At 42.9% G+C, this 20423-nt stretch overlaps 1 protein-coding gene across 2 annotated transcripts in view; it reads right to left on the reverse strand.

Moving 5' to 3' along the window:
- Positions 1-20423, reverse strand: part of MYOF (myoferlin) — a 140502-nt gene that overhangs the window by 24204 nt on the left and 95875 nt on the right. For both annotated transcript variants that reach the window (XM_069460937.1, XM_069460936.1), the window contains 13 exons: positions 19614-19719; positions 18286-18431; positions 16088-16261; positions 15079-15187; positions 13954-14031; positions 11880-12061; positions 11627-11785; positions 11409-11507; positions 10324-10485; positions 8131-8296; positions 6328-6404; positions 2705-2716; positions 1091-1189 (listed from right to left, as the gene is read on the reverse strand). In XM_069460937.1, coding sequence (XP_069317038.1) covers positions 1091-1189; positions 2705-2716; positions 6328-6404; positions 8131-8296; positions 10324-10485; positions 11409-11507; positions 11627-11785; positions 11880-12061; positions 13954-14031; positions 15079-15187; positions 16088-16261; positions 18286-18431; positions 19614-19719 — 1569 coding nt within the window. The remainder of the gene's footprint in view (positions 1-1090; positions 1190-2704; positions 2717-6327; positions 6405-8130; positions 8297-10323; positions 10486-11408; positions 11508-11626; positions 11786-11879; positions 12062-13953; positions 14032-15078; positions 15188-16087; positions 16262-18285; positions 18432-19613; positions 19720-20423) is intronic.

Below are 20423 nucleotides of genomic sequence, written 5' to 3' on the forward strand. Positions count from 1 at the left end.
TGGGGAATTGACGGGACAGGGACACAGGGGAGCTTTCTGTGGTGAGGGGACTATTCTTTGTCTTGTTTTGGGTGGTGGTGCCCGCATGTGCATACAATAGTGGAAACTCACTGAATAGATCACTTTATTGTATGTAAATTATTCCTCAGTGAAAGGGCTAGAACAAGGGGAGGGGAGGAAGGATGAGGAGGAGGGAAGGAGGGAAAGAAGGAGGGAGAGAAGGAGGGAAGGAAGGACAAAGGGAGGGAAGGAGGGAAGCGAGGAAAGGAAGGAGGGAGGGAGGGAGGGAGGATGAGCTGTGAAACTGATCCCCCAGCCCAGTTTGATCATGTTGCTAAATTAGTGGTTCTTTACATGCTAGTATTTCTTAAGCTGCACTGAGACGTTATGACAATCACGTGAATGGATGTGGTTTTTTTCCCACTTTGATGGGGAAAATTATTTTAGTGACTAGTTATTTCTCAGTTTAAAGTTTGCTCCTCATATACATGGTTCTGAAAACTTTAGCATTTGCTTCTATGTGAGTACATGACAGGCTGAAAAATTGAATGAAGAACTGGAAAACTCAAAACATTCACAGCAATATCAAAGATGGCCAGCCCTGCCTAGCTCAATACTTGTCTTCCTCCTGGACACATGTTCCCACGGTTGTGATTTTATGCTGTATACATGTGACAGAATCAACTTTTCAACTAGTGAAACCCATCCCTGTTCAGAGGACACAATGAAGCATGTTGACATCCTGTGTTGTTGTGCAAAGAGCACTATGACTTCTGGGTCTCCCTGAGTCAAACAGGATCATTGTGGGACTAATTAGTGTGGTGCCAACTCATTCCCAACGCTCTGCCAGATGCCTCCAAGCCCCAGAGTGGCAGTCACGTAACCATGACTCAATAGCTGTCCTCTAGTCCCTGGAATCTTGGCAAAGACAAACCCGTGCAAAAGGGCTCTCCAGGAGGTCAGAGGTTCTCTTGCCCCCATCCCATTAGCACCCACCAAGAGACCGACCGTTCAGTAGTGTCTTAGCTCTGCATGTGGCCAGGTTTAATGGATGTTCATTCCCCACCCACATCGGCATACATCCACGTACCTTGAGCTTGGAATAGCCTTTCTGAATATACTGTCCACATTTCTCATGTTCCCCTAAGGAAGCATAAAATTTACTCCACCAGTCCACGACTTCTTCTTCCTAAAGACATGTCAAAATCGAAAAATCTTTGGTGATGACCTGGATTTCCAATCTGTGCAGGAAAACTCATATGTAATAGGTAAGAAGAAATAGGCACTTCTGGAACTGTTATAGGTCAAATGACACTTTTGTTTACATGCGTGATGGACAAAGGATTCACAATTCTGCTCAGAAGCTGAGGGTGAAATGACCATTCTTGGCCAATGATATGTATGGCTTTAATATCCATAGTGATACTAGATAATTTTCTTATATACTATAGACACAATCGATTAATTTTTGTTATTTTTTTATCTTGTTGACTTGATATGTACATATACATATACATTTAAAGAAAATTTCCAATATATGTTTTCTACTATTTCATTTTCTTCACCCTTTTAGCCAGCAATGCATTGTAACACAACACCCACTAAGCTGAGAGTTGGAAAAACTGGTTCTAATTCTGGGTCCCTCCTCTATGTTATAAGCCTACACTTATGTTATAAACCATATCAGCTTAGGCAAGTTGTTTACCATCTCTGAGCATCAGTGAAGTAATAACACTACCTGCCTCCATCTACCGTAGAAGGTTGTTCTGGGAATCCAATAAGATCATTAGATGAAAGAGCTTTGAAAACTATAAAATGTGAAATGGCAGTCGGGAGGCATTATGGCTCATTTAGACCAGGGGCTACACTTGGGGATTCTGATTCAGTCAGTCCAGGGTGAGACCTGGGCGTCCAATGTGCTTTCATAAGTGCACCAGGTGACTCTAATGTATAGCCAGTGTTGAGGACCTCTGGTTTTGATGGGTGGTTCTTGGTTGGGCAGAAGGGACAGCATATCAGAGTCACTTGGGGAACATTTTCAAACTACAGAAGGCCTTCCACTCAGACTTATAACAAGAATAGACTTTCATCAGCCCCAACCATTGCTTCTTTTCCTCTCCCTTGGAAGTAGTGATGTGGGCAAAAACACAGAATGTCACCTGTAGTATAGCTTCCTATTTAGTCTTTGGGGAAAGGAAGAACAGATGAGAAAAGCTATTTCTTATTTGTGTTATATATATATGTGCATTTGTGTGTGTGATGCATGTGTGTGTTACACAGAGCCCCCTTCATGGGTTAGTAACCCACCCGTGGATTCAGAAAATTTTTATTTACATGTCAATTATGGGCAGAAAATACATAAATCTTTTTTTTTTTTTTTTGAGACAGGGTCTTGCTCTGTTGCCCAGGCTGGAGTGCAGTGGTCTGAGAATAGCTTACTATAACCTCAAGTTCCTGGGCTCAAGTGATCCTCCCACCTCAGCCTCTTGAGTAGCTGGTATAATAGGCATGTGCTACCATACCCGGCTAATTTCTTTTTTATTTTTTGAAGAGACAGGGTCTCACTATGTTGCCCAGGCTGGTCTTGAACTCCTGGCCTCAAGTGATCCTCCGGCCTCAGCCTCCCAAAGTGTGAGATTACTGGCTTGAGCCACAATGAGTGGCCTGTGCATCTTAAATGTAGCAAAATGAATACAACAGTTACCTTTTCTGTCAGCTGCTCACGCACATGTATGGTCAGTAGAGGGCAAACCATATAACAGGTCACACAGATGTAGAGACCCCACGAACATTAGGTTTAAAGAGGAAGAGAGAAGAAGAAATTATTTTTCATATAAGCGTTACATTATCAACATTTTGATGGATTATTTAAATTATTCTAGTCAAGATGATCTCATAACTGAACACACCTTATTGGTTTCTTCTCTGAAAATATGCAAAAGGATTACACACAGTATTAAAATGAAAGGCTTGGAGGTGGCCACCCCATCTCATGTTTCCGTTAGAATCAGACGTGTCCCATTCTGCTCACACAGGGGTCGCTTGGAGGGAGGTGGGGAGCTGCCCATTTCCCTACCCTGGACCTTTCATTCCATTTATCTCCTAAAGTATTTCCCCAACTTGGCTCGATTCTCCTCCCTTCAAAAACTCCCCTGTCACAGGGTGTGTTTGACTGCTATCTCATGATGCAGGTCCTTTTCTCTTGGTTTTTCTCCACGCCTATGTCATAGCACAAAATAAATGCTCATTCGTCAAAATTACTCCAATATGAGGATTCGAGTTTTTCATTGGCCAAATCCTTCCGTGTGAATTTTTGCATGGAGAATCTACTCTGACCTTGGGGCACAACCAGGAGCTGAGAAAATGAAGAGCTGAGACAGGGGTTTTGAGTGTGGTCCTGGTGCCTGCTGGGACGTCAGCCAAGCTTATCCTCAGCGGCAGCTTAACAAAATGCTGCCGAGATCCCCTTTCTGAAATCCTGACTTCAAGTTCATTTCTAATGGACGCTTCTCACAGCTGCTACGTATTTTCCAAATTTGATTTTCATTCGGCACAACAGAATTGCCAAGAGAGGCAGAGAGACAGACAGATACATCAATTCTTTCTATTAGACACATACCAAAGCGATTAAGGGTTAAATCGTCACAGCCAAATTGAGATTTTGGAGAGAGGGATTTGATTCCAAAAGTACTCTTACATTTCTCAATGGTTCCTGAATTCAGGTTTTTAGAGTCTGTTTATTCACATCTATTTTCAGCTATTCAAAACTGCTTTGAAAAACAGTTCATGATTTAGAAAGCATTATTTAAGACAAGTTGCTGATTGTAAAATTTAGGATTAGCATGAGAGGATATATTCATGCCTACTCGCTCATTAGTTCACGTGGAGAAGTAACGGAAGCAACCAACGTGACTTGCTTTATTACATCTAATAATGAGCTTGCAATGGGAATCGAATCATTAAACGGCACAGAAGATTCTTCCCTTAGGCTTAAAACAATCGTATTTGGCTAAAGATCACCTTTCACTCCAAAATCTACTAATAGAAAGAATCTGAAAGAAGAATTCAAGTCTTTAGTCCGAGATCCCACAGTCCCAGGCAGCTTCATGCATTTTCTTATCATACATACATGCATTGTCGTTGGAGAAGCCATTTTGCTGAGTGCTGTAGACATACTGCTTAAGCACTGGAATTGGAAGGTCATTGTTGAGACGGCCATATAGGAATGTCCGTGTTATCTGGCTAGCACTTGACCAATTTGCCCCAAACACTTATTTCTCACTTTTCTTGTGGTAGTGCTCAGCCCATTTGTTAAGAACACCCATGGACATCGCAAGGTAATGCCATGAGTTTCTGGAGCATGACAATGTCACCCAAAGCCATAGTCTCCAGCCCCCAGCAATAGCACAGTTAGCTTTGACACATTCCCTCAGTTTACCTAGATATAAGGCCTGCATCGAGTTAGTGGTAATACATTTACATTACATGTACATTACATATACATGTAATACAGGACATCAGCAAGCTTATCATTGGCTCTTCTGAAGTTCAACTTTGCTCATCTGACTTTGCACAGATGTGCAATGTCTACCCAGATGAACAGGCAGACTCAGGTTTCTAGAGATTTCAACCAGTCTTTCTTATCAACAGTGTACCTCTACGAGGTGTTAGGAGAGTAAGCTGATTAAAGTCATTTATAGTACAGTGGGGATGACTGATACTACCACCCCCAATCCTGCTATGTTGCAATGTTTAATTCTACAATGTAAACTGAAATTTTATAATATGTTGCTACCGTAGCCTAGTCATCTCTGGGTTTTGTTTTGTTTTGACACAGGGTCTTGCTCTGTTGCCTAGGCTGGAGTACACTGGCACAATCATAGCTCACTGCAACCTCAAACTCCTGGGCTCAAGCAATTCCCCTCCCTCAGCCTCCGGAGTGGCTGGGACTATAGGTGTGCACCACCATATCTGGCTAATTTTTAATTTTTTTTTTTTTTTTGTAGAGACAGGGTTTCGCCATGTTGCCTAAGCTGGTCTTGAACTCCTGGCTTGAAGAGATCCTCCTGCCTTGGTGTCCCAAACTGGTAGTTTCTTACCTATTGTTGAGAAATGAATGAAAAGGTTGGCATGGATTATTGACTTTATTCTTCTCCTGCAACCCAACTGTATTTAGGGCTACTGAGTACCCAGGAGGCACGTGGTAAGAACTGATCGACAACGGGAGACGGTAAAGCTGGAGGCAGATTATACAGCAAGATCTTAAACTATCTTTTTTCCAGAGCAGTTGTAAAAATCTACAGAAGGGTCTTATGTATATTAACTTCCCCCAAGGCTACTACTGTCTTATTGGGAATATTTGGGGTGGTTTACAATGGGATAACAGTAGTTTTGCCCCATGGGATGGGAAATTTGGTATTGTCATTTGTGACTGTATAGGATTCCCAGAGAGTAGACTCAAGCACACTATTGCATGGTGCTGGCTGTGGAGACCACATTTTATTCGGTCCAATCGTTAGTGAGTTTAATGCGGTGGGAAGGAAGTAGATTTTTTTAAAGGCACTGTTTATGGACGTAACACATTAAAGTACAATCATGTGCATTTTTTGGCCAGTTTGCACATTAAAACATGCTGTGAAAATTCATCGTAAATGCCAAAAGAAACAGGGAGATATTTGGTGTTTTCTTTTTTCTGGGCTGAGATTTCTCTTTTTCCCTTCCTTCTTGTAGAAGTGGTTGGAATGGTTTTAAAATAGGGTCTGAGTATTTCCACCAATTTCTTCACTTCAAAACCACAATGAACATACAAATCTGAGTGTCCCTTATACTGACAAATAGGGTCATTAAAACTCCATGACACTTCTGCTTCTTGCAAGGAACAAACTTGGCATGCTCTATGCATCCGTATTCTGAACATTACAATGGTGTAAATTTGTTCCTGAAACTTCTCTTTCTAGCAAATGATATCACTCAGACTGTCCACACCAGTGGTTCTCAGACCTGGATGCACATTAAAATCACTTGGGGAGATTTGAAGATATACTGATGTCCAGGTCTTTCTGCCACTTGGGTTGTGAGGGTGGGGCCTAAGCCTGGGTATTATTTTAAGTATCCTGGGTGACTGACTAGTGATGGTTGAGACCACTGTGTCTTCATAACTGCTGACTGAGTGCAAGATTTAGATTCTTGTTTCTCCTCAGTCCTCGATAAATTGGTCTGATGATTATTATTTTAATTGCACTCAAAAGATGTTTGACTGAATTCACCAAATGCTTAGACATCTGGAAGATAAAACTGACACTATCAATGATCAGCTCTGAAGCCTACCTTAGAAGCCAGTAATGGTTTGGTGTCTTCTACTTCGATAACAACGTCCCGGCAGGGTGAGGCAGACATAAGGGAGGCTGCAAGACAGACGATTTCTTAATCCAAGATACTTAGAGAAATACAGTGGTGAACATTTTACTCTAAGTTCAAGTTTAACAGCCATAGGGTGGATGGTAGAGTTTATTCCTGGATGAGACTTTGGATGGAGAGGACAACACCTGAGTCTAGCAAATAACCCAACAATCCATCATTTTCCCCCAAACATATTATGGTTTTAGACATTTTCTAGGGGACTGTATGGTCCATTTTTCTTTAGTTTTAGACAATTAGCCCAGTGCTTATACACAGGAAGTTCTCAGAAAAGAAATGTGTTTCATACATGTCTTTAGAGGATATGGGCGTGGTGGTTGGAGAACCTACATTTAAAGGAGCCATCTTTTCTTGGAATTTGTTGTAAGTCACAGAAAATAAAGAAGAGAAAAGAAGAGACGAGAAAAAGAAAGGAAAGGAAATGAAAAGCAGAATGGAGAGTTGTGTATTTCAGGTCTGAAGTTGCAGTGGCTCTCTCGGCCCTTGTTCTCACAGTGTGGGCAGAGAAGAAGGCTCAAACGTGACTGTGGATTTTTTTTTCTACTTCTCTGAATCAGAGATACAGGATGCTCAGACCTACATAGCAGATGAGTTTCAGAAGCTCTGGAAAATCAATCAATACCAAACCTTATGGAAGCTTAAATAGAACTGGTTAGAGGCACAGCTGCTGAAATAGAAGACATCTGCTTTACTCCTGAAGTGACCAATGATCAGCCAATGAGGGTGTTCCAGCCTCCACTGGGGTCTAATCTCAAGGCAGGGGGCCCTGGGATCTCATGCACTGATGTGAGTGAGTGATCCACACCCCAGCCCCTAACACAGTCCCTGGCACATGATAAGCTAAAAACAACTAACTGTTGAATGGGTAATAGCAATATCATTAGCTATTACTTATTATGGAAATCTAAAGTAAGTATTATGCCCTGCTCCATCCCTTACGTGGTGATTATATGACCTAGTGCAAGTCATTTACACTTTTCCTCTGTGGAGAACAATGAAATATCTTTCAAGTTACGTCACAACAATGTTGGGATGGGTTAATGAGGTGAGACAACAGATGAAAAGCAATCTGTTCCAATTTAAAATAAAAATCTCTTCCCCCAGTGTTCATGGACGGTGGGCATGGGGGTGGGGAACATCCTTGCATGTCCCCATCAAAATATTTATCGCTCCGGACTGTAACTGCCCATGTCCTTGTTTGTCTTCCCTGCTGCAGTCTTGCTCCGTGGGAGTGGGAACATGGCTGTCTTGGCCCGCTCTGTCCTCCAAACATCTACAACGGTGCATGGTATTCAGTGAGTGTTTGATACCATTTGTGGAAGGGCGCAGGGAATCGCTTCATCCCCATCACTGATGTGGGAGCAGCCCGCCCTGCTTTGCCAGACTGCTTGTTGAAAGGAAAATAGGGCAAGTTCATGAAGCACTTAACATCGCCTCAAAAGGAGTCTTATGTTCATCTGGGAGCAGGACACTTCACAGGGTCATCACTGGAGCACTGGGCCCCCCAAAACTAGGTCAGGATTCCAGCCTAGCTCTGCCACTTACCAACTGTATTACCTTAGGAAAGTTACATAGCCCAGTGGAAATCCAACTGTTTCCTCAGTTGCAAAACCTAGGCAACGAATACAGGACTTACCTTGAGAAGGTTTGTAAAAATTAATTTATATCCATGCAAGAAAAGCCCACAGACTTATTTATAGATTTGCATTTTACCTTTTAGCCGTGGCACAATGTCTTCCTTGCCTGCATAAGGGTCGCAGCGAAAGCGGTCCAGGTGGTCGATGGTGCACTGGCCGACGACCGGCTTCCGCCCAAACTGCCTGTGATCGATGACCTTGATCACCAGCGGAGGCATGTACAACTCCTCCTTGGGCAGTAACTGGGGGTCACAAAGGGAGATCATTTCTCTTTCCTTACAAGACCTGACAAGAATAGCTTTGCCAAAAATTCCCCCAAGAGTTCATTTTGCCAAGTAGCCCAGGGGACTCACAATAATTTGTTGGGTTATTTATGTGCCAGGCAAGCAGCTCAGAGCTTAAGAGTACGAGCTCTTAGCCAGCCTGCCTGGGTTCAAATCCTGCCTCTGCCAACACACATTGCATCACTTTAGGGACTTTTTCTAACCTCTTCGTGCCCCAGTCATCTCATCAGTAATAGCAGGGTTGTTTAATTACTATATGTGAAGTGCATGGAATAGTACCTGGCCCACGGTAAGTGCCCTGTGTTAGCTAACGTGATGTGGAACCAGCACGCTTTACCACTGACCTGTACTCTGTTTCCCAAGAGGGGATTTGCACAAGACAACGAACCTAGGACTTTGCTAATCTAGTAGCCAAGTCCTGAGTGGAATTTAGAAATGGTCAAGACACAACTGAACCTCCAAGGGAAATATCTGTGGCTGGGAGTATTTTAGCCCTGGGAGTTCAGTGCCAAAAATGGCATGCTAATTTTTCCTCGACTTCTCCTGGTTCCTCCATGTGGAATTTGGTGGCCTTAGTGACATTGCCTGATTGGGTTATCATGGGCTGACCCAGGGACTTGCTGGGTATGTGGCTTGGGTGAATTTCTATCTCTGGCCTTGTGTAGGAATAGGAGCTGGGGTGGGCTGAGTGGCTTCCCTCGCCCCTGCTGACCAATGCTAGATTCCAGACCAGAATTTGGAAGGTGGGCGAGGGGTGGAGAGAGGAGAAGGATGGGTGGAGTGGCCCTGGGGCAGCACTCTGGGATTCTGGCTGGGAGCATCCAGGTGGCCCTCCATCTGTGGCACGATAGGGAGGAGAGCCTGGGCTTTGGAGTTGGAGGGATCTTTGTCCAAACCCTGGCCACCCATTTGCTGGCTGTGTGCCCTTGTGTAACCTCTTGGTTTCCCTCAAGGTGGGCGGGTGAGGGGTGAAAATGCCCACCCTGCAGGGTTGAAGACCAAGTGCACAGAGCATGAATGCACCTAGCACCGAGCTACAGCTGCTGTGGTATTAATAGTTGGGACACAGTCACCTCGGATTAGGAGGCGTGGCCTAACACTGGCTATACGGTTGGACCAGTCGCTTTCCCTCTCCATTTCCTCATCTGTAAAAAGAGGTTGAACCACATGACCCCAGAGTTCAAGAGCAGTGTGTGGGTAACCTCAAGGGCAGGAAAATGACTGGGGCAGGGAAAAGAACGGGAAGGTTCTAGGCCTTCCAACCCTTCAAACTAAGAAAATGCTTTCATTTTTGCCTCTTTTATATAATAGTAGAGTAAAAAAGAAAGATTTTTTTAAATTTTATAAGTTATGAATTTAACTGCTTTAAAAATGGAAAGGCTGAGTGACCTCTGCTGGCTCCAAGTATTATGGGGTCTGTGACAGAGGACTGTGAACTGGACCCGATGCTCTCATATTTCTAGTAGCCAGAGGGTGGCCTCGATGGAGCAAAGAAGGGGCCACCCCAGGGGTGCCTGGAGGTGGGGCACAGTCATGAGCTGTTGGGGCCATGGCTCCATCACCCCGCATGGGTTTCCGTGCAGCAGCCCCCTCCCCAGCCAGCCAGCCCTTATCCCTAGGGTCCTGCTTCTACATCCATAGGCAGTGCACCTTGTCCATGCACGACTAGGAGTTAATGTTCTGCCCTTGGGAGTTGATCAAAAGCCTGTAACAGTTGAGTAGATAGAAAGTTTACTGGAGAAATAAGTAAGTATTGCTTACAGATATTGCTTTGTCACTGGAGTTGTTTGAAGCTTTAAGAAACCATCATTACAGTGTGAAAACCTAAGGCAGAAAAATCACTGACAAGCTGGATATAAGGCAGGGTTTTTCTATTTGTCAGATTTTGGAAATAAACTCTGTGTGTGTGCGCGCGCGTGTGCACGTGTGGTATAGACAGTCACATTTCAACACACAGGGACTATGACAGAATGTTGATACTGTACCACTTTCATGAAGAGAACAGAACTTGGAAAGTTGGGCGTCTTCTTAAGGTTTTTGATCACCACCGACTCTACCCTCTCCCCTCCACACTCCACAACAAGACTGGGGGATGTGATGGAGGCCATCTGGTAGTTTTTCATATTTCTTAAGCCCCAAGCTAGAATCTGAGAAAACAATTTAAAGAGAGGAGAAGGAAACCCAGCATATGAAAAACAATATTCAAAAGGAAAAATTCTGTCTCAATAACTGGCAAAGTCTTTAAGATTAATTTGTGTAGACCTGCCTAGAATATCTTTGAACATTATCCTAGCAAGCCTGTAGGTCATGCAAGGAGAGCGGTTTTGCACCTTTCCTTCTCCTGCCCGAGCTGCTAAAAAAAGCAGGGTTCGTAAGAGTGTAGGAATGCCATCCTGGCTGTGCCGTCTCGCAGCTGGGTGAACGCTGATGAGTGAAATTACCTCTCTCTGTCTCACCTACAGGAAGACTGGTCTGAGCGTCTCTCACAGCGTTATTCTGAGGGTCAAGTGTAAACTTCTTAACATGGTATCTGACCCACACGCATTTAGAAATTATAGCTGTTTAAAGCCCCCTGCCTCAGTCTTTGAGAACTCTTAGCAAGACAGCTGGAGAAGGGAAATATTGGGGTAACAGCTGCTTGACTGGACAGGGGGAAGCCTCGAGTGTAGGCCAGATACCGTCCCCCAAGTCGCCTGGTTAGTACCATCTACTGGTGTCTCACATGTTGCCATTGCCCACGGCTCCCTCCCCACTCCTGCCTCTGTACACAGCCACTCCCTGCTGGCCTGTCTTCCCTCTCCCGGTTCTCCAGCTGACCCCAAAAACTCAGAACTCTGCTGGCTCCCAGCAAATGAGGACTTTAGATTCCCTCAGGAACACAGGAATGGACTCTCCTTGTTGCTGCAATAAGCCTTCTGTGTCCATGAATATCTCAAGTTTTTGGACAAAGTCTAAAGGAAGTTGGGGACAGCAAGAAAATATGCCACACGATTCCATTCCCTATACGAGAGACTCCTGTTCTGTAGTCACACGTGTCTGATCTGATCTATAAAACACAGGAGCAGCTTACCTCGATAGCAGTGAGCTGAACCACAGGTCTGATCCCCTGGGGGACCATGTACAGATTCGGTGCCCTTTGAGAGGGAAGAATGGGGAGGTTGGAGCCATCCTGTGAAATAAACATGGCAATGTCAATGCTACCTTTAGTTCAAGCAAACGGTGCCTACAGTTACAAGCAGGCGTTTTAAGCAGCTGCGGGAACGCTTGAGTGAGAACATGGCAGTGTACCTTGTGCCTCAGAATCAGCTCTGCAGTGACAAGGACATCCCCACAGAGTCTTTCTCCATTCCTTACTGGGTACCAGAGGAGTTTGGGCGTCATGTCCATTTCTGAGTGCAGTTTCACCAGAGGAGAGAAAATGCTTCGTCCTAAAAATTCGTCTTTGCCCTAGAGAAACAAGCGATCCTTAAATCCCCCAACAAACATCCCTTCAAATCTCCATCATTCCCCCAAGTCATCTCAGAAATTCTAAATTACCTACCACTTGGTCACTGTCAAAAAGTTCTATGACAACTTTGGGTGGGTTCTGTAGAACGGCTTGGGGTTCCCCATAGATTTCAATTTCATCAAATATAATTGTTTGGTCCCATGTGGGATTCAGGGTCGAGTGGATGATCTCAGTGGTTTTGCTTCGATGGAGGAAGGAGACGTGAGCGTATGGATCTGAAACAGAAAAAGGGAATAACAGTGGGGCCATGGCTAACGTCTAGCGCCCCAGAACCACTCACGGCAACGGCTTCTTTTTCTCTGGATACAGTAATCGTGGCCTCTCCTCATCCACCTGGAGATAGGGTTTCTAGGAGCAGATGTGCTGAGGCAGGCTCCGGCACTGCAGCAGGGGGACCCGAAATGAGGCCCTGATGTGTCCTGAGGGCTCGCTCTTTGGAGTGCGTCCCCACCAAGGTTAATTGTGCGCACAGTCTTTTTCTGCAAGGGTGCTGCACTCGTGGTCGAATGCAGCCTCTGAAGCCCCAACACTTGCATTCCAATCCCTCTTCACCCCTGCTCCATGACTTTGGGGAAAAATACTTAATCTTCCTTCCTCCACCCAATGAAAGTAATATCCGCTTCATGGTATCGATAGGATAAAATGATATGAAGAATGTAAACCACTTAGGACAGAGCCCATCATGTAAGGAGTATCTGATAAAGGCTAGTTATCATCATTGTTTCTAACGCCGACAGTAATCCACACATTCAGCAAATATTTATTAAGTGTCAGGTCTCCGAAGTACCATAGTACCAGGAAAGGTTCAGATGCTCATAGAGTTTACAATCTGAGCATGGTAAAAGCAGGAAACTTTGTTTCACCATATTTGAAAATGAACTAACTGCAATTTTATATATTAGGAAGTGATCAATGTTTTCCTTCATGTTAAATAATTTCATCAAACCTTTTTGCAGTACCTGGGGGCTGATCTATCTAAGCAATAACCTAATGTCTACTCTGAAATTCTTGCAGAAGCCAAAAGCGTGCTTGGTTTTGTAGCAGTGTAGCAGTGTCATACGAATGGAACTCTTTGCCTTTGCCCCATGATATATCTTATATCTCAAACTGCAAAGAATGCGCTTAGAGATTTTTAAACCTTCGGTCAAGTAATTTGGAAAGGATTCTTTGACTTTCAGTGATGGAGTGCCCCCTGGTGGAGAATATTTGAAAATGTCTTCTAAAACATTTTGGAGATGTGGATTCTAGGGATGATCTTGAATCTGGTCTAATTTGTAAGAAAAGGAAACTATTCACAAATGTTGATAAATATTAGGGCTTGGAACATGCTTCACAATTGAGGTGAACATGCCAGAGTGTCAGGAAAATGCCTTAAGGCTGTTTCCACAGGAGGCCCAGGGAAGCTCTGCGGGGCGTCAGGTCCCGAAGAGAAATGCTCCCCAAACAGCCAGGGACCGCTCCTGAACTACCCGTGCTTCCACCAGCAGGGACTCAAGTCCCAGGCAGGCAGGTTCCCCGTCCTTCCCCTCCCCTGCCAACAGCTTTTCCCTGAGACCCAGTCCAAAGGCAACAAGAGCAGCCAGGGAGACAGTGCAAGGGGTGGTAATGCCCGGGGGGTTTCATAGTATTGGGAACTTGGGGAGCAGGCATCAGAGGAGGCCCAAATGGACTCCAGACTGCCAAAGCTTGGTGCTGTAGGCAAATGAGTGAACTGGCTGTGATCTTTTTGTCACCTTAAGAGAGCTATAAAAATATTTAAAGTATTTTAACTTACCAGTCAACCCAAGGGCCCAGGGATAAAAATACAATCAAGTATATAAATAGAGATCAGAAATCACTCTTCTTGGTGCTTTTTATTACTTAATCAATTAATCCTTATTAGTATCAAAAAACCACGGATCTTCTAATGTGTCCCTAGCACCCAGCAACTGTGCCCAAAGCACTCAGTAATTATTTTTCTAATGACTGAGCAGTTTGCTTCAAGCATACCAAACCCATCTCAACGTGAAAAGGGTTTCCGTTGTTAGAAATGACAAAAAGCATCCACTTGATGAGAAGTACAATCAAGCCCACTATATAGTAATGTGTAGCATATTTTTTCCTTTACCTGAAAAGCTATCCTTGTCTAAAGCCATGAGGTTTCTGGCTTGATAGATATAGCAGCGCAGATGATAGATGTAGACTCCTAAAAATAAAAAAAACAACCAAGGCGGAGATTACTTACAAGAAATATAACACTACAAACTGCTGTTTTTCTGGAATATTTGGAGATAATACATGTTTCAGATAAATGGGTCACCCCAGTCTAGTTCCCCACAGTGAAGAGCACATATAATAATGACAATGTGTCCTCCCAAAGCAGTTCTGCTTCCTGTAAATTACAACCCATTTTAAAACAATACTATAGTGAGCAAATGCCACTGTGTCAATCAGGAGAGCATTACTCCTGTTTTAAACTATCTGGATTTAGGGTACTGCTTGTCATCACAGACCTTTAAAATGCAACTAGGCCTCTGGCAGTTATAGAAATTGGGCTTTCTATACTCCTTCAACACCAGATCTGGGAAAGTTATCTGCTAAAAGTTTCTTTGGCATTTCAAAATCTTCATACTCCTTCTCTTTATTACTATATTAACATACACACAGTTTGAGAGATAGTGGAGCACTGTGATTCAGTACACAGATTCTGGAAGCTTGACTACTTGAGTTCAAATCTTGTCTCTAGTGCTTACAAGCTATAAGACCATGAGCAAGTTATTTCATTTTCCTGTACCTTGGTTCCCTCATCTATAAAATGGGAACAATAATACTATCTACTTTACAGGGTTGCTATGAGGATCAAACAAGCTACTATATGTATGGTTTCTGGTACGTGCTGAGATCTACACAAGTATTTGCTATTATTATAGAGAAGGTCTGCCTCATTCTAAAAGCCCAGTAGATTATCATTGAAACCAAGCTTGATTTATATTTGAGCCTTTTTTTCCTAATTAAAATAATAATTTGGGGGGCTTATCAGACAGAATGAGTACATATTAGACAGGCTATGTTAAAATCAGTGATTGACCACCCTTCACCCCATGTAGGATACAGTTTTTAAAACCGTATTTTTAAAAAATCCTCCTCTTTAAGTGGTGAAAATGAAATTCATGTTTGCATGAAGAGATTGAAAGAATTTGCTTAAAATAAAAGTTATAGAAGCAGAAATCACAAAGTCATGTTTAAAACTCACTGTCGAAATCACAAGAAACAATGGGAGTGTTTGCTCCAAACACAGTGGTGGCGCTGTGCTTCTGTTTGTCCCCACTCTTGTCATCTCCGTCCTCGGTCGTGTCTGCCCCCTAAAGTAACAGGCAGAAAAGTCAATGAACACTGCCTAAAAACAAACAACAAACCAAGAGGCAAGAATCACAAACAAGTGGAATGGTGGCTTTTATAAGATTTAATTGTCCAATCGCACCGTTTTTAAAGATGAATAAGTCCCAGTGACTTCCCCAAAGTCGTTTAGCTGGACAGCAGCAGCCAGCCAGTCCTCCTACCTTGAGCCCAGGTTTGCCAAACTCTGCTGCCGAAAGAACGGGCAAAAAAAGGAAAAACATAGAGGATAAATAAGGGGATTAGAAGGATAGAAGGAGGAAGAGAAAGAGCAGCAGCAGAGGAATACACTGAGGTCAGAGTGCAGAAGTACAAAAATAGGCTGTGTTTGGAAATGGCTCCTGACCACCATATTGGTTTAGACCATCATCCACTGCCATTTTCTTATTCCTTCCTTCCACCTGCCTTCTTTTTCTCTCCCTGTCTTCTTTATTGTGCCTCCATATGAATTGTTCTCTAATTTCGGGAGCCATCCCTCAGATTTCCTCCCCCTCACATCTGTATATTTAACTTTTCTGGTTTGTTGAACAGTTGCAGCTTCCAAAGGGTGATCCAAGGAGCCTGTGCCTGGGACGTTAATAGATGTTACCTGAAATGGGGTCCTAGAACAGATATATTTGGAAAATGTTGGGTGAAACAGGTGTGTCTGCAGTACTATTTCTTAGAACTTTTCTTGTGTTAACGGTGTATTTATTCCATAAGAATTGTTGAGCACCTAGGATGTGTAAGTTTCCCTTACTTAACCTGTCTGCAGTCTTATAGTACTGGGGTCACAGGGACCTCTATGGAGTCAGCAGTGTTGTATCCAACACTCATATATTTCCTCTATGCCAATATTATTTGCACTTTGGCTACTTATTACTTACAAGGGCACCTTCAAGTTTAAAGATGGCAGCTGCACCATGTGTTTCTGAAGGAGCCATTTTTCTCCTCCAGCGTCTGCGGCGAAAGGTATCTGAACTACGCTGTTTCCAGTGAAATTTCCAGCCAATTAAAGAAGCATATTCCCAGCCCTCCCGGTCTTCAAATTCTTCCATGGCCTAAAACAGAAGTAAAAATTTTAATGATAATAGCAATAGTCCTTTTATGGATCAAAACAGGTCATTTTGTCCACCACCAAATATGTAGTATTAAAATCTACCCTGCACTGTGCTAGAGCCAGGGACACAGCGAAGAAAAAATAAACCAGATAGGCCCCCTTAATATTTTGAAATTAAAAAGAAAAAAGCAGACAAGATCTCTGCGCTTGCAGAGCGGATGGACTGTGGGATACAGGGAGAGAACCAGGCGATCACAGCACAGTGAGATGTTGGCGTGTGGTGGACATACCCTCAGCAAGGGCACCTTATTCATACTTAGGGTGAGATGAATGAGTGGAGTCTTTCTCAAATTGCTTTCTGTTTTCTCACGTCATTATTTTATAAGAATATTGCTATTGTGATATAGCTTGGAAAACATTATTATACCCATTTTATATATGGAGAAAAAAATGATAGCCCCCCCCCCAGGTTTAAATGTCTTAATAAGCTAATAGCTTGCCATAACTAATAATTAAATGAATAGATCAGAGTATATTACTTCCATAATAACTAATGAGTATGGTAGTTTTCAGCTTAAAAACTATTAATATACAAATGATCTCAGTTTTCAATGCGATAATATTTCTGTTCATTCAACAAATATGAGCGCCCGGCTATGTGACAGGGACTGTGTTAAGGCTGAGGACACAGTGAAGAAAAAGGCAGACAAGGTCTTTGCCATCATGTAACTGACATTTTAGTGGCAGAAATTTTATTTAAATATCTTAAAAGTATGACTGGATTTAATAAATGTGAAATAATACTGAATAACATTTCGGATCTTAGAAATAAGAGCTCCACGTGGATAATTATTATTGTTGGGTCTATTTTTTTTCACTTTGAATAAATGTAAAATGCAGGTTAACCTCAATCTTGGAACCGACCCTCTAACAATGTTGATAGTGGCAACGAACTATTTCACGTAGCCAAGAGTAAGGCAGGTTAGTGACATGATCAAAGTCCCAGAAACACTCATTGGTAGAACTGGGCCACGTCCCGAGCCTTCTGACCGATGGCTCAGTGTGCTTCCCACTTCACCTTGGTGCTCTCGTGTGCAAGGAGAGGGTCAAGCACCTCTAGAAACTTCTTACCCCATCAGGATGGGCCAACTCAATAATAAAGGCTCATTCATTCATCAGCTCATTCATTCTACTATTAAATATATTATCTATTAGGAGCACATTCCTGAGTTAGCAAGGAAGACACAAAGATGACTATCGCTCCATCTTTGCTCCCCCAAACTCACTATCTAATAAAAATAACTTCATAACACTGACGAGAGTTAGGCATTTTGTGGAATAGAATGAAAGAGTTCCTGTTTGGAATTAGCCTAGCCTGGGTTCAAACACAGGCTCTGTCACTCACTAGACATAGGGCCTAGAGCAAGTCTATTTAAGTTCTGTGAGCGTTATCTGTAAAATATACATAAAATCCAAACCTTACAGATTGTAGATGATGCATATTCAGTACCTGGCATTACAGAAGGACACTTCTACACACGCCACTTACTATTATTCTATTTAATTTATTATTGTTCCATTTAAAGCTTACAATACCCTAATTAGATAGGTATAGATATTATTCTTATTTAGCAGATGAGAAAGAAAGTGAAGTTAGGATTTCAATCCTTACATATTTTGTTCCAAGTCCTGAGTTATTACACTACTATATTATGTTGATAAAATAATTCCAGTTTCTCTTAACAGCTCTATAGCAGTTCTCAACATTTCGCTGCTGGATCACCTGGAAAGCTTGTTAAACTACAGATTGCTGGGTCCACCCCCAGCAGGTTTGGGGTGAGACATTTCTAACAAATTCCCAGGTGAGGCATTGCTGTTGGGCTGGGCACACTTTGAGAATCCTTGAGTGCAGCATTAAGCCCGAGATTTGCAAACAGCTTCTGCAGAAATTTCTAGTTAACTGGAGCTCTGTGTGGTCTGGAAGGCAGAGCTCCCCTGTCCAGCTCCCTTCCCCTCTTCTCTTACCTTTGCAGTGCTTGAAGCCGTCTGTGTTAAATCTTTCTTGCGTTTCCGGACCAGCCTTCGCCGCCTATGAGTGTGATACATTTTCTCTGCTGCAACCCAGGACTTGGGCTTGTTATCAGGAGGAATGGTAATTCCATACTCCCAGCCTGGAACAGAGTTTGTGAATGGTTACCCAAATGAGATGCATTGCCAGATTGCCAAATAAACCTCCAGGAAATAGTCACTGTCTCTGCCCCCAGATGTTCTCTGCTGTCATGACCGCACACACAGCTTCTTTCACTTTGCTGGGATTCAGCCAAACTGAATACAGCCTCATTCCCTGGCTCCCTCCTCAAAAAACTCCCTTTGTGCTGTGGAGTTCTCCTTCATTTTTTATGCCTCTAGTCATTCATGGTAATTCAGCGCATCTAAGAATAAAACACAGTTCAAGAGGCAGAAGAAGACAGTGGGAAGGGTGTGGGCCATGTAGTCACACGATCTGGGTTCAAATCCCAACACTACCAGGTGTTGGCTGTTTATGAAATAAGTTTCCTGCAAGTTGGAAACCTATCTACCTAAGGCCCAATTTCCCCATTATAAAGGCAAAATACATCTTTTTATAGGGTTACAGTATTTTAACACAATCAAAATAATGTATGCAAAGCATGAGGGCCATACTTAGCACATAATTATTGCTCAACCAATGCTAATGATGGTATTCTAAGACCTGGTGTGTGTATCAAGCTCAGCAAGGAACTTGATTTGAAATCTTCGGCATCAATGTTAGTTCTTTCTATGAACTATTCCCTCTCAAAAGGAAAAAAAATCAAATTTTCTTTGATTCAAATCTTGACTTTAGATTACTGTTCATAAAAAAGATCTACACCACTACCAGAAGCTATGCCAGTAATCTGCATAGGGGGACTTTTAAGGTATTTTGCAGAGGGGGCCCCTGAGGGGGTGTTCCCAGGAAGATTACGGGGTATGGTTAAAATACAGAAAATCCCAACTCCAGCTCCCTCCTGAACGCCCATGCTGGATCCCCAAGTATCTCAAAGCCCAACAAGTTGGCCCCCATCACTGGATATTTTTCATTTTTTTTAATCAACAAGACCAATCAGACAAGCATATTTTTCACTCTGAACATCCCCCCCCCAACCCAGCACCTATCCAAGCATTTGCTTGTCCCTCAGATTCTACATTTGAATAGGCACAGATAGCACCGCATGACCTGGGTGCCACACACTAGCAGAGGTAAATCCCCACCATCCCTCCCAAAGAACCTTTACTCTGGTTAACCAAGGCCCTGCTGCACAGCCCCTGGTCAGGTGATAGATGTGAAACATCACCTTTCTCATCCACGGCTCGATTGATATCATACGCCCACGCATCATCTTCCCATTCCCAACCTGGAGGACAAGTCAACTCGCTCGGTGATGCTGCTTTATCACCATTCTTTAACAACAAAAAACAAAAGAGCAAAAACAAAGAAGAGAGGTAAGCCGTAGTGTTAACAGGATGAAAAGGGTAAGATACGGTTCCTCACACTTAACTACGGTATCCACACGTTTACTTAGATACCACCTTAGGGATCCATTTTACCCAAGAAAAATCTCTAACCTGTATTTATGCACAATTGCTACATAACAATTGTTTAACTCCCTTCTGTTTCTCTCTTAGGGAATAGCGTTAGGTTGCACCATGTAAAATTGCTGTCTTTGTAGGTAAAAAGGGTAGAATCTCAGCAGTTTCACATGGTTCAACTCAATATTATAAAATGCTGCAACGATCTTTATGAGGAAACGATCTTTTCTAGATCTTTTCTCTTATCTAGAAAAGAACCCATCAGAGAACGGATAAAACATTAAAGATGTGTTTTCAAGTCCAAGGAGATGCTACTGGAGGCTCATGATGTTAGTCATACAAGATTGAGCAAAGATTATGTGAAATATTGATTTAAGTTTGCATAAAACTGATAGTTATGAAAAGAAAGTTCATCAGTAAAGGAACTAAAGGTAGCCCATAAACATGTGGAAAAACACTCAGCTGCACTTTAAATTAAGAGAGTGAAAATTGAAATAGCAACAGGATACCACTTATTCATGTATTGGCAAGGCTGATACAGCGGGATGGGGAGTGTTTAGGCAAACAGCCTTCTC

The sequence above is a fragment of the Eulemur rufifrons genome, chromosome 28, assembly GCF_041146395.1.
Source record: "Eulemur rufifrons isolate Redbay chromosome 28, OSU_ERuf_1, whole genome shotgun sequence".
Classification (NCBI taxonomy): domain Eukaryota; kingdom Metazoa; phylum Chordata; class Mammalia; order Primates; family Lemuridae; genus Eulemur; species Eulemur rufifrons.